The sequence below is a fragment of the Amborella trichopoda genome, chromosome 4 (genome assembly GCF_054954075.1).
Source record: "Amborella trichopoda isolate Santa Cruz 75 chromosome 4, AtrichopodaSantaCruz75HAP2 v2.0, whole genome shotgun sequence".
NCBI classification, from domain to species: domain Eukaryota; kingdom Viridiplantae; phylum Streptophyta; class Magnoliopsida; order Amborellales; family Amborellaceae; genus Amborella; species Amborella trichopoda.
This window is the reverse complement of record NC_142339.1, coordinates 13957461-13971881: the sequence shown is the minus strand read 5'-3', so window position 1 is coordinate 13971881 and position 14421 is coordinate 13957461. Positions and strand designations below refer to the sequence as shown.

Sequence of the window (14421 nt, the reverse complement as noted above, 5' to 3'; positions counted from 1 at the left end):
TTTCAACCTTAAACAATCTAATTCAGACGTCAAATTTTATCATAACGTATAATTTTGTTGTAAAAATTTTTTAAGATGATGTTAAAATCGATTTTCATTTCTAATTAGAAAATTGTACACTCAAAAAATGTTTAAAATCAAGTAAACCTATAAACATATGAAAATCTTGCAAATGGACGATCTGGATAATGTGTTGCAAGATCCACTATTTCTGGGACTCAAAAACACTTCTTTTTTTTTTTTTTTCATATGCATACGTCTCGATATCGAGATGATCAATTAGAGGGTGTTTCAACATTCAAACAACTTTCCGATAGATTTATAAGATGAATTTATAATTCTACGCTTTAAGGTTGAAACTCAAAAGAAATTAGGATTTATAAATTGGATTTAGTATTGATCAAGATTTTTCAACAACTCCAAACTTTTCTGAAGTTCCGAAAGATTCCGTGATTCTCGGAAACAGATTGCATCCGCAGTTCCTTTTAATCTATGTGAAAGATTTAACTGATACAAACCAGCATATGAACAAAGCCAAAAATGAGAATGGCTCCCCGAACCCATAATTTTCAAAACAAGACACACATGATGAAGACTCATTTTAATTTCTCAATTGCTTTGAGTTTCCATCAACATTTAAAATGAGCTTCTGCAGTTGGGTACAAAGTTTAACAATTTCTGGGACAGATTCGTGATCTTGGGCAATCTGCATAATAAGTTTACATTGTTTGTCTTGTGAAGAAGGGATATGGGGTGGTACTGGAGGAGAGAGAAAAGGATGCTTAAGCAGCTGTGGGATCCTCCACCTCTCACTGCGCTCCCACGTAAGGCACTTTTTCATGAGGTCAAGCAACCAAGGGTTTGACACAGGGCCATAAGAGATCTTATGGTTCCTGTCGGTTATTACCTTGAATTTGGCCCAAAAGGTCTTATAGTCTGCAAATGGAGTTTTCCCATAGACCATTTGATATAAAATACAGCCCAGGGACCATATATCAGATGCACGCCCACATTTGATGGTGTTTCCTTTGGAGTCTTGTTCGTTGCACATGAAAGCCTCCGGGGACATGTAATTTAGGGTGCCCACCTATAATGTCAATGTCAAATGATCAAAGGCTTGAGTCCTTGGGTTTCGAAAGACTTCATATAATGAGAGAAAGAACAAAAGAAGCTCCAAACAAGAAGGCCGACAACATTTACTCCCAAGAATGCCATGCTAAAAGAGACGAAACGTGAGAGAGAAAGAGACACAGAAAACCTGTGAATCCCGCTGAATGTGAGTGGTATCGCTTTGTATTGCTTTGGCTATGCCAAAGTCGATCAACTTCAACGAACCCTTGACGAGAAGGAAATTTGCAGGTTTCAAGTCAGAGTGCACGATACGCTCCTCATGTATTGTGTTCACAGCCTTAAGAATTTGCTGCAAGAACAGTACCATTTGGTTTCATAAGGCCACAAGTCTGGTTTTAAGTTACACAACCAACAAAAAATAGACTCGATTTGCAAATTAAACAAAAGGAAAAGCATATATATTATGTAACCATCCCCTCTATGTAAAAAGATATAAAACCTGATGTCTGTAGGTGGTAAATGATTTTTAGATGCCATAAACACCGAATTTGAGCAGACACTACCATTCCCCATCTTTTTAACGATAATTGATATTACATTTATTAAAGGAAGGGCTTTTTATGTGACCCCACGCACATATATGGTATATGTGACCCCTAGTCTCAGCCATCAGATCTGAATGGATAGCTGAGATGGTTTGAGTCACAATGTCGCAAGCTAGCACTTAAGCATCAGATCTTGATCAAACGGCTCACGGTGTTTTATTTTTTATTTTTATATTTTATTCTACAAATAATTTTGAAGCCAAATTTGGGGCATGCATAGATCTAACAAGGGCGCAAATGATAAAATATTAAAAAAATATTTCCGATGATTAAAAATTACTAGAATACCCCTGAAAATTGTAGGGGCATTTTTGCCATTTATTTTTATATAAAATATTTGTTTTTTTTTACTTTTTCCAGGTTCACCCTAATTTTTTTATGGGATGCCCAAAATTTCATCAAAAAATTTTTTGTAGAAAAAAAATAAAAAATAAAATAGTGTTTGACTTGACATTATGATAGGAACAATCGTAGCCGTTCGATTTAGATCGAACTGCCAAGAAGTGGCGCCGCATATAACTTATATGTTGTTGGGGTCACAGAAACATTTTCCCTTATTAAAAGCTATAAAAATTCACCAGCCTATCATTAATTGATTCAATCCAGCACTTCTTTTAAGTTTTGAACAAGATTGTTCAGAAGACAGCTGGTTTACGCCAATTCAAACTAACTCAACCACTTGTCCATTCTTAATATCTTTGAGGTCCGAGGTCACAATCCCAGAACCAGTGTGTTCTCAATCAACCAGCCAAACTGACAGGCTTAACGGTTCAGTGGGCCACATAATCAAAGTCTAATAAGGATTGGATGAATACAACTCTACTGAACCTGTAATTTCAGTTTTAGTAACACTGATTTCGATCTACGGCTTTTGGGAAAAGCACTAGTTTGGCTCATCATTTATCAATTAACCCACCAACAAACCAAAACTTCGAAGAATAATCCAAAGAAGATATTTAACTGTCATTAAAGTGGACTGGTCGACCAAAAAACAATAATACAAAAACATGTAATATTTGGTGCCTGAAAATTTGAAAACCATGAAACTGTATTTTTTTAGTGCATTTGACTCTTGTGTGTGTGTGTGTACTGTAGATGTACATGTAACGGGAACCAGGCACAACAGAAAAATGTGCCAGCGGGATTGAGATTATACAAATTACAATGCTGCGAGATTTATGGAAAAAAAGAATAGGGGTGGCAAGAGGGGATAGATAAAGTGGAAGATAAAGTGGGAATTGAAGGGCAGGGGTTTCTGGCAAGCATCGGTTAGTGGGCAACACTACAAGGTTTTGCCTTGCAGCTCCTAGTTTTGCTAGTGAGTATGGTTCAAAATTTGCTTCTCCCCACGGTGTTTGAAGGCCATCTATAGGGGGCTGATTGAATAATAGTTGGTCACAGTTGAGGTCTAGGCTCCAAGCTCAAGGGGGTTTTTTGCAGGCCTAATCAATGAAATTTTGGAAATCTCATTCCGCCAAGAGGTTGAGGCCCCAAACAGTATCAAAAAGTTTGGCCTTCCCATAAGGCCTTTGCTTCAGCCATCACTGAGGTAGCCACCTCGATCAAGCATGAGAAGGAGAGCAAGTTGTTTCCCAAGTGCTCTCTAAACAAACCTCCTATCCCAGCTAGGCCAGCGTTACCCAGGGAGCAATTCAAGGTTGAATTTGATGGTATCTAACCATGCAGGAATCTATATGTTCGATCTAGAGATAGACACGGGCATGTAGGACAAGTAATGCTTCCAATTCAGCAGGAAGCCCCAGTGCCCAGTCTGAAACTCTTTGATATTCCTGGCCCAACAGATAGTTAAAACCAAGACATGATCCTCCATGCACTCTTACTCTTACTGATGGTTTGCCAAATAGTTGAAGGGACTGGAAGAGAATTGGAAGTGATATCGGGATCAGGAGCGGTGGGATAGTGAAAGACTAGGACATCCCCATGGTTGGGAGCAATGTCCATACTATTCATAGCTTAGGGATCACGATCCTAGCCTTTCGAGGATCCTAATCCAGATATTTTTAGATCTCAATTCCAAGCTTTCAAGGATCTTGCTTCGAATCTTAAAGAGTACATATAATCTAAAAGTATACATACTCGTTAAAGTAGGGATCTCTTTGTTCATAGACCCAAGCAATGTAGTTATATTAAAAGATAAAAGTATGGCTTCATTACTAGCTGGCCCGAAAAACATCATTTTGATCGTTATCTTAGTCTTCAAGGTCGAGAATGAGATCCCTAATAGTGGGGATCAAGATTCCTAACAGAGGAAATCGAGATCCCAAAATTAAAAAATCGAAATACTTTGAAGATGTTAGGGATCTCGAGTTTCCGAAATTAAAAAATCGAGATACTTTAAAGATCCCTTTCTTGAAACGTGGGAGCAAGATCCCAGCAACTGTTGTTTGCCCACAAAGATCCAGGAGCCTCGTTTGAGCCAGACCACCCATAGGATAGCCAGGCTGGAAGATCTCCAAAGGAGGAGACTTGAGGTTGGGAAGGGAGTTGAATAGTAGGCCTGGAACAGTTGCTCAATGTAGTATGGCCAAACCCAGTTCCAGCTGAAGCATTGAAGAGTGGCTGGGCAGATATGCTAAGTGACATTGTGGGAGCAGGTGGTCTGCTATCTCCTCAGCCTTTGAGCACATCAAGCATCTTTTAGGTACTTGCACACCCTTCCTTTGAAGTTGGTTCTCTGTGAGAATCTCAAGGGAGATAGGCAACCAGGTTGACGCCTGAATTTTGGGGGAGCAGACCTGAACCTGGCCGACTTGAGACCACTAAGGCAGTTGGTTGTTGACATTAGAGTGCAGCAGGAGGTCACATGGGAAACTCCCAAGTCAGTGATGAAGGAAAAATTGAGGGAACAATAAAATTAGCAAGAAACAAGTCAAACAAAAGCAATTTTAGAGAAACCCTAAGGCTTTCTCCCACCAAGGGCTCAAGCCTTAGGCTTCTTTTGCAAGACAGTCTTTTTTTTCTTAAAGAGAAATACATGAATGACTCTACAGCCCATCCATGCCTTTATTTATATCAGAGACTTATTATTTTGGACAATATATGTCCATACAATTAACTTTTGATCAAAAGGTTCTAACAATTAACTTAAATATAACTTGAAAACTACACTCCATAACTTTAATTAAAATATCTAAAAAGCCTCTAACTGATCCAACAATGAAATAAATAAAAAAAACTACAAAACCCATAGAATTCCTAAAAACTAACAAACCCTAGAAATAAACCCTAAAACTAAAATTTAAGTATACATCTCTTAAAATTGAATAGAAATTAAAAATAAATAATTTTACCCTCCATTCTCCTCTGGTTGGAAAAAACTCATCATGAAGTTTTGAAATGTGCTAAGATGAATTTAACATCAAAACTACATCTTCAACCTGCTTCTTTTTTATTGGCTCAAATACTATTTGTGGTAAAAATAATTCCTTAAGAAATGGATCCTAATATGTAGGTTGAGGAATCAGGGCTACAATTTGCAGATTCTAAATCGAGCATGCTTTCACCTCTTCAATATTGATGAGTGCTCCACCTCTTCAATACTAATGAGATCTTCAACAACCATGATTTGGATCAATCCTCTTGTTGCCTTCTCTCCATATTCTTCACCCTCTTCCAAAATATCTTCACCATCATCTTTATCCTTATCATAGATGGGATCTCCTGAAAAATCTTGTTGTTCATCTGAGTATATGTCGAAGATTGCTAGTGAATTCCAATCAACAAATTGTTGACATTCCATGCAATTTGTGTCAAAATAAAAAATATCATCCTTCAAATCGAAAACCCTAGAGTGATGTTCCCCACATCTAGGTCTTCTGTCACTATCTCATTACCCAACTCCAAACGCGGAGCACGAAAATGAAAAGACTTGTACTCGTGATCCTCTTGGGTGATGACTGTCTTGCCCATTATTGAGGCTCACGTACTGGTACGCCAACTGCTGTACTTGCCTTTCAAGTTCCTCAATTCTGTCATCTATGGGATCACATAGCGGATCTACGAAAATCCCCCTTCTACGACCCCTTCTCGCTACCATGGGTTCACTGAAATCACAAACCCTATCCAAATCATACAATGAGTACCAGTTCGCCAAATGCATTGGTTCGGAAGGAGCAACAAACCCATAAGCTCAACCAACTCCTCATCTTGGAGATTACGTTTAAAACTTGGGCTCCAAGCATGTTGGTCCGCAATGACCTAAAATGAGCGACTCATCATATTTTCTTGATTGCTGGTTATAGCATCGTTGTTGAAATGCCTGAGATTACGAATTCATTTTAGGAATTGGAACTGCAAAATCGCAGCTGGCTAGACAACGGGAATTGTGGGAAACGAAATTCCTACATTACAGAAATCAAGATTCGACCGAAATGGAATAGAAATCCCTACATATATGGGATTAAGATTCCGATCTCTTCAGAATCAAGTGTCTAACCTATTCGAAATATGCAATAGATATTCCTTCATATACATAATAGAGATTATGACATCTTTAAAATTGAGTTTATGACGCATTTGGAATCGAGATTCATATCAATTTGGAATCGGGTTTCAATCCACCGGGCCATCGACATTTGTAACTTTTTCAACCCCCTTAATGTCAAGATCCCTACATCAACGGCATCTCATGCCTCAACAACTTAGAACCTCATCAAGTAATGGAGATCAGAAGTCTCTAAGACTTGAAGAATGGTTTCTTAGATTTGAAGTCAATGTACAAACTATTGAGCATCAGACACAGAATCAGAATTAAGGTCAATTAATAAACACTCCTGGTCCACTTAGGGAAATTGCCTATAAAAGATACAAATATCGCCTCCTATATTTTAAAAATGTGATTTGATTTCATTATTATAGTTTGATGGGATTTTATTTGTGCCATGGTGTTGTTTATGTTGCAGTATGAGCCTTTGATACTAAGGGTGAAGATGTGCAGTATTCAATTTTAAATATTGCAAAGCCCAAGTTCTCTTTTCTTAGATTTGAAGTCAATGTATTGACTATTGAGCCTCAAACACAGAATCAAAAATAAGCTTAATTAATAGACACTCCTAGTCCACTTAGGGAAATTGTCTATAAAAGATACAAATATCATCTCGTCTATTTTTAAAATGTTATTTGATTTCATTATTATAGTTCAAAATGGGATTATATTTATGCCATGGTGTTGCTTATATTGCAGTACGTGCCTTCGATACTGGGGGTGAAGATGAGAAGTATTCAACTTTTAATATTGCAAAGCCCAAGTTCTCTTAATTTTAATACTCCAACACAAAAGTAATACTTGCCTTTGTTGCCTACAAAAGATATTGGAATGATGCTTTTTAATAACTTAACTCCAAACATTTGCATTGCATATGAAAGTTGATTTATGGAATCAATAATTCCACAATGTGTTCATCGAATTATTATTTAGAGAATATGAACTACAAGAAACAATCATCTCCAAACCGATTTCCAAATTACTTAAATCAAAATCCATAAATATTTGAACTAATCCATAAGTCACAGCCTTGTGCATCTAAAATATTAGTATTTGATTTGTGGTATTACAATTCTAAGAAAATCAAATCAAGATTCTATGAGGATGGAAGCAAGATTCGATGTTTGATTAATTTGTGGTTTCTTGCATCTACAAATTGCAATATTTGGTGTTCAAGAATCTGGATTCGAAAAGAATTGAATCAACTATCATTATAAGTGGAATCCAAATTCAACAATATAGAATCAAGATTCATCAATTAAGGAATCGACAATTAGTAAATATTAGAAACGAGATTCTCCAAGTGTTGGAATCAAGATTCCTAACTGCACAAAAACGAATTTTGTGAAGATTTCTTGTCAGAATCACCGAATCCAAATAGGAATCGCGACCTTAGGTGAGAGTTTCTAGATTCTATGGGCTATAGAGAAGAGTCTGGAGAAGGGGGAGTCTAAAGTTGACTCCCCAACATAGAGATCCTTCTAGAATTTGATTATATCACCCCATGTTCTAAAATGAAAAATTACCCATTGTCAATAAGGCCATGATATTGCTTTCCATGCCTCTACAAAGTTTGTCATAAACAAACCTCTCTGAAGCCAGCCCAAGTTATACACATCACACTTATGTCACAGGACCTGCTCCACAAGTGACCTTGTTTATTAAAAAAAGTTTACGACCATTTGTCAAGGAGAGTGTATCCATAAACTCTCAGTCTAGGCTCCCATTCTTCTTCAGAAGCCAAACTTTGTCCCAGTTAACAAAGTGGAATTCTTAAGGTGCCTCCTAACCTTGACCACAAAATGATCTCATGCGTTTCCCCAAACAGTGGACCATTGATATAGGCAATAAAAAAAGACCCATTTGGAATATTACGATATTAGAAAGGTAGCCTTAATGAGGGTTATACCACCCCCAAGGGAGAGATATAGAAACCTCAAGTTGCCATTTCCTTGGAATCACTCCACAATCCAATCTGTTAGGGCTTTACTAGGCATTCCAATACATAGCTAAAGGCCCAAATCCTTGCTTGTTAGGATATATCTGCACAAACAGGAATGTTAGCTAGCAAGGAGGAGAGGTCAATACAAAAAAACCTAGTTTTTGACATACTCACCTTAAAACCTGTAGACAGCTCGAATGGCTTTAAAATAACCATAGATTATCAATTTGGATCAGGTTTGCAATGCAGATGATACGGGTATCATTTACATATCGAAGACAAGAGACTAGAGGCTTGCATAGACGACTTGAAACCTTGTAAGAGATTATGCTCAAAGAACTGGCGATTGATTTGCTAAACACCTCCCCCATGATTGCAGAAATGAAGGGTGATAGGGGATCCCCTATCATAGGCCCCTTGCCAAATATACCCTAAGGGAGCCATTGATAATATTGAGAACCAAGAAGAGGTGATGCATCCTTGAATCCAACAAAATCGATTTTTCTCGAATCCATTCGAGATGGAACTTGGTTCAGGATGGATCAATCCACGTGATCATATGCCTTTCCCCAATCTAGTTTAAGAACCACCATCCCTAGGGTCTTGAGTTGGTGTCTTGTGTGGATAAGCTAAGCACTATGAGCGCACCATCCAGACTATGTCTACACTAGAGTAAGGCCCCCTTGGGTAGGGGAGATGATGAGGTGTAATATTTCTCTTAGAGGCAAGGTAAGGATCTTATCCAGAAGTTTATAGGACTTTCTTAGGTGGCCGATCATCATGAAATCCTTGAGATCCTCAGAAACTTCTAGCTTGAGCACCAAAGCTATGAGGGGGGAGCTAAGGCCTCTGTTAACTACACCTTCGTAGTAGAATACTGCAAGAAAACTATGTCCACGGCTAAGGTTTCTCAGAAGAAACATAAAAGTGGCACTGGGACGCCATCAAGCCCTAGATCCATATCTTAACCCAACTCAACAACTACGCTACGATTCTCATCTACAAACAAGCCACTCTGCTTGGTGTTTGAGGGAGGAGAAGGTTGCCTATGGTAGGCCTCACTCTAAATGAGGCACTAGACAGTTTCTTGAAGTAGTTTACTGTGATGTGGTAGACATGTGCAGGTTCTCCAGGATCATGTTGCTTTTCGTTATTTGTTTTATGGTATACTTTCTTCGCGATCCAATGGAAGAAGGCCATGTACATGTCACCTCCTTTGACCCATCAGATGCAAGATGGTTGGTGACAATAGGTCTCTCCTTGATTAACCCAGAGCTGAAATTCATGATTCCCTCCAAGAGGTCCACATCATTAATATCATGAAGTAGTTATTAATTCTTCTAGTTGAACCTTCCTAGGTGGGGTTGAAACTAGTTCTTAATTTTCCTTTTAAGGAGCTTTAAATTTTACTGAGCTTAAACCTGGCCCGGCCTATGACCCTAAAAGATGACCAACAATTGGGAAGCATTTGATGACTGAGAAGCCAAATCATTTTGATGAGAAATGGCTTGTGGCCCTGCAATACTAGTTCTATATCCAGCAAGGTCATGACATGAGCTAAACCTCTCTTCCAAAGACAAAAGAAAGTATGAATATTGCTGAAATTTGTCGCCATTTCAAAGCTCAAGACTAGTAAAATTATAACTAATACTGATATTGTACTCCAGTGGGAATGTAGTCCTGAGGACCATAAAGGCATACTTTGTAATACCCGCAAGTCACCGGGGTTTGACGGTCTAGGCTCGGGATGAAGTCTCAAAAACCTTTTAGCCCTAGGCATAACATTAAATCATGGAACGTTTGTAGGGTTGTCTCTTGATGATGACAGAGAGATGCCCAGGGTGGTTGGTTAGCTAGGGGACTGTTGGGACTCCTGTGTACAATTGACGGGCCTATGAGGGCAATTGCCATCACACAACATGTACATAAGATAGCTGTGTTTTGGGACAAGGCCCCTTGGGATGTGACATGTACATGTGCTGATGAGAGGACCCCCTACACGATTGCAATAGTGTGCACATATCTAGAGGGACATTACTTGTCCTTAGGTGAGACCTTAAATCCACATACTAGGATTGTGTTCCCTCCATGTATTAGCCAGCTTTGATGGACCAATCATGAGCCCTTGCAATAGACTGTGGATCCAATTCACGTTTAATTATTTTTCATTGCGTTGGACTGAGAAAATGATTGTATTACAAGGTTATTAGCATAGGTGGAGCGCCTCAGTTAATTCACATGTTTGATGACCCTTGGATCCAATTCACATTTAATTATATTTTATTTGTATTATGGAACACTTAAACCATTTTTTAAAAATTCTCGATAAATTTTATTTTCTACAAATGGATTTTTACATGCTTAAAAATGGTTTTTCAAGGATTTAAAAAATACATAGCAGCTTTAAAAATATTAAATTGTCTTTTAAAATTTTATTAAGGGTGCCATTATTGCTGGGATCATGTCAAGACCCCATGGCGATGGGCCACATGCGTGATGGGCCCACATGTGTGGATGTTATGGGGCCCACATAAGCCCTTCCTGTCACCCATACTGCACCTATCTCTCTCTCTCTTCTTTCTTGTTCAACGAGTCTTTTATATGATGGGTGAATATTTAGAGAGTATTTGATTCAAGATTTCTTGTTCACCAAGTCTTCTAGATGATCGATGAATATTTAGAGAATATATAATTGAAGATTTATAAAGAGAGAGAGAGAGAGAACGAAGAGAATTTATAAAGAGAGCAAGAGAGAGAGAGAGAGAAGAGAATTTGCATTTTTATGGAAAGTGGTTTCATAACTTGAGATTTTAGGAAATTAAGATAAATATTTTTGAAAATTAGTTATTAATAGGGAGTGGGTCAAGGAAACTGAGAAATAATGGTTCTAGAACCTTTTCTTCATCATGATGGCTAATTAAGGAATGGAGGGTTGAGATTAAATGCCTCTCTTCACCCCATATATCTCCTTAGATTGCGGTCCAGATTAAATCTCAATACGATCACAACCATATCCCTAATTTTGCAGCATAAATTGCGCCTCTAGGGTGGCTTTCCACACAACCCAAAGACCCCTCTCTCTCTCTCTCTCGTAGCCTTAGGGGTGGCAATGGACCCGAACCCGACCTGGGACCCACCGAGTATACCCGACATGGGTGCGGGTATGGATCCAGCATTTGGCCTCGACGGGTTGGGTCTGGGTCCAAAACCTGGACCCGAACACTATTCAAGTACGGGTCTAGTGGACCCGACCCGTACCTGTAAACTGTTGGAGATAAAATAATTTACTTTAAGTCCTATCCTTTGGGTGTATTAAGGATTGTATACATTAAGAATTTGTAGTCATCTTTAGCTATCAAACGACAAATCAAAACTCGTAGTCATCCTTTGGGTGTATTAAGGATCGTATACAATAAGAACTCGTAGTCATCTTTAGCTATTAAACAACAAATCAGACGGTTTGAAATCTACTGGCAGGTGATTGTAACTTTGATGCCAATAATATGAGTATAAGATGGTAGAAAACAGGAAAAAAAAAAAAAAAAAAAGAACTCATAGTGAGGGTGGCAATAAACCTGACCAAACCCGCGACCTGACGGGTATGGGTATGGGTCCAATATTTGGATCCGACAGGTCTGGTCCAGGTCCAAAATCTGGACCTAAATATTATTCGAGTTTGGGTCCAGCTGGACCCGACCCGTACATGACTCGTTGCCACCTCTACATAGCCTCCACACCCCTCCTCTCTACTCTATCCCTCTTTAGCCCATAAACCATAGAGGGGTGCTACTCCCCACCTAAACCTAGAGGGGCGGCACACCCTAACCCATGATCCTAGGCTTTAATGTGAGAAAGAAAAATAAATATTCCTTGGTTGTGCTCTCATTACCCCAACTAGGGTTCTGCCATAGCTTCCCATTCAATAGACTAAGAAGAGAACTAGATCACGTGTGCTTGTTATGTTCGAGATCTAGAGTTGGGTGTGCTACGTTCTTGGAGGTGATCCATGGCAAGGTAGTTTGGTGATTTTCGCTGTCATGTTTCTTGATTCACTCTTGTGCATTGTATATTGATTTCATTTGAATAAAAGGGGTTTTCTTTTTAATGGAATGCAAGTAAGGATCCTAGATTGTACTAAGATTTTGTTTTTATGATTTTTGAGTTCTAATTGGCACTTGTAAGTGGTCTAGCAATTATAAATAAAATACAATGAAAAATTTTAACTACATATACTTGGCTAGAATGGCATTGCCTTTCATTGGTATCAAAGCCAACTTAGAGAGTGTCGGATTGACGGTGTAATATGACCAAGTGAAGCTGGCCCTATTGAGAGGTAGAGTGAAGTGTGGATGAACTAAAAGAAGGCCATTATGCTAGACGTAACATGATCATTGAAATTCCCCTCAAAGGACCATCTAGACATGTTGAAATCTCCTCCAACACACCAGGGGAGCTAGGATAGGGATGCAGTGGGTTGGTGATCGACATCCACATGGAGGGGATCCGATGGTCTAAGGGTTCGATAGTGCACTTGGTTGTATCCTCACCATTTGAGACGAATGCCAATGAGATGAATGGTGGGGAGAGAGACTAAGGCACATAACTAGCCATTGGTTTCTATAAGATAGGACCATGGGATATTAGCCAGGACGATGCTTGTCCCTAGGGGCTATTGACGTGTAGCTTTCAGGGAATAGTGCAGGAGATTATCAAAGTATGAATGCCTATCAGGTCTCCACCATTCCTCCTCATGCCATGGGTGGCCCCTACTCTAGATTCATGCCTTTATTTTATCCATTGTCATCCAAGCGATGGATAGGTGGAGGGATCTAGGGTTGACATTTGTTTAATTGAACTCCAATGACCAATGATCAATGGTTGTGATATGTTCTCAGGACAAAACAATAGGATGATCTTGAGCATTTGTGTTTTCCTTGGGGCGGGGGCAAGGGTATAAAGGCGAATGGTAATGACAAATGAGTCCAATGATAGAGTGGTCTGGCTGTCATGGTGAATTTGAAATTGATAGTCACAGATCTGATAGCACCTCAGGTAGGTGTTCTATCTCCATATCATAGGGCTAAGACATAAAGAGAAGAAATAAATGGCTAAGACATAAAGAAAAGAAATCTGAGAGGTGATCCTATCACAGTTAAGGGGATTCCATAGGGATTTGGCTTACTGGGGTTAAAGATGCGGAATAGTTCTTTCTTCCATGGTATTGCAAAGGTGTTTGTTAGAATACAGGTAATGGACGGCCATGGAGGGGGTTGTTGGGGCTTGAGCTGGATTTGAAGTTTCAATTCAAAGGATCCTCAAGATTTGGCCCAAGGAATCTTTAGGAATGTGGATTTGTGGAGAGTAATGAGGATGATAGGGTAATGGGGGCTACTATTTGGTGGTGTAGCCAGGATTGCCACGTGGATAACTAAAAGACCTTGTTACATGTTAACCTGACCATGTTTTTTACTACACCATAGTGACCTGGCACTATGGTGTAGTAATGGTAATCTGGTACTACACCATATGGCCTTTAATAGAGCATAATGGAAAACCAGGATTCATGTAGCCGACCCCAATTAATTGGGAAAAGGCTAAAATGATAAAATGATGATGATGATGATGAGTAACCTGGCACCTTGTCCTCAAACTACAGTGTGTTGACCACACTTCCCATTCCGTCAAATGTTCTTCCTAACCAAAGTGGTCCAACCCCCTTGATTGTGGTCATGGGGTTTTCTATGGTCCATTCATTCGTGCTCACTTTCATGGCAATCAAGGCCTTGTTGCATGTAGGATAATGGGTTACAAGGAATGGATCTGTGGCTAATTTTGACTAGAAATGAGAGATTAGTCATCTGAAGTTGAATGGAACAGAGTATGGAGACGCTGAAGTGTGATCTTCTATCAAGATCTGAAAAATACCTAGTGGGAGCAACCCCACGATGGTCTAGTTGATTTTTAGGAAAGCCCCGCATAGGACTCTAGTTTGTTTCAAGTTTCTTGATACTAGGTGTGGAGGAAATAGCCTGGGCCAAGATCCACAAATGGGTCTTATTATAGCCCCAAGAGAAGGATTCCATGGAGAAAGGGAATGTGGTCCCTTTAAATTTGAGAGCTAAAATGCTTGAGAGAATTTGGATTTCTTCCTGCGAATGGAATGAAAACAAATATGCCCATCCTGTGATTTGTCAGCAAGCCATCTGGTCGGAGTTCCATTCCATTTGTGCCCAGTTGGAGATGCCCCTCATGTCGTGTCCAGTAATAGTAGGTGAGAAGCTCCCTACAAGTGAATCCCA

General features: G+C 39.2%; 1 protein-coding gene across 5 annotated transcripts in view; it reads right to left on the bottom strand.

Moving 5' to 3' along the window:
• Positions 1 to 425: 425 nt before the first annotated feature.
• The window catches only part of LOC18423230 (uncharacterized), a 40883-nt gene continuing 26887 nt past the window's right edge, over positions 426 to 14421 (bottom strand). For 4 of the 5 annotated variants that reach the window (XM_006827832.4, XM_020673238.2, XM_020673235.2 and 1 more), the window contains exons 5-6: positions 1259 to 1420; positions 426 to 1087 (exon numbers count right to left, since the gene is read on the bottom strand). In XM_006827832.4, coding sequence (XP_006827895.2) covers positions 602 to 1087; positions 1259 to 1420 — 648 coding nt within the window. In that variant the 3' untranslated portion in view covers positions 426 to 601. Of the gene's footprint in view, positions 1088 to 1258; positions 1421 to 3821; positions 4457 to 14421 lie in introns of those variants that run through there. The other variant, XM_088863721.1, reaches the window with a different exon arrangement.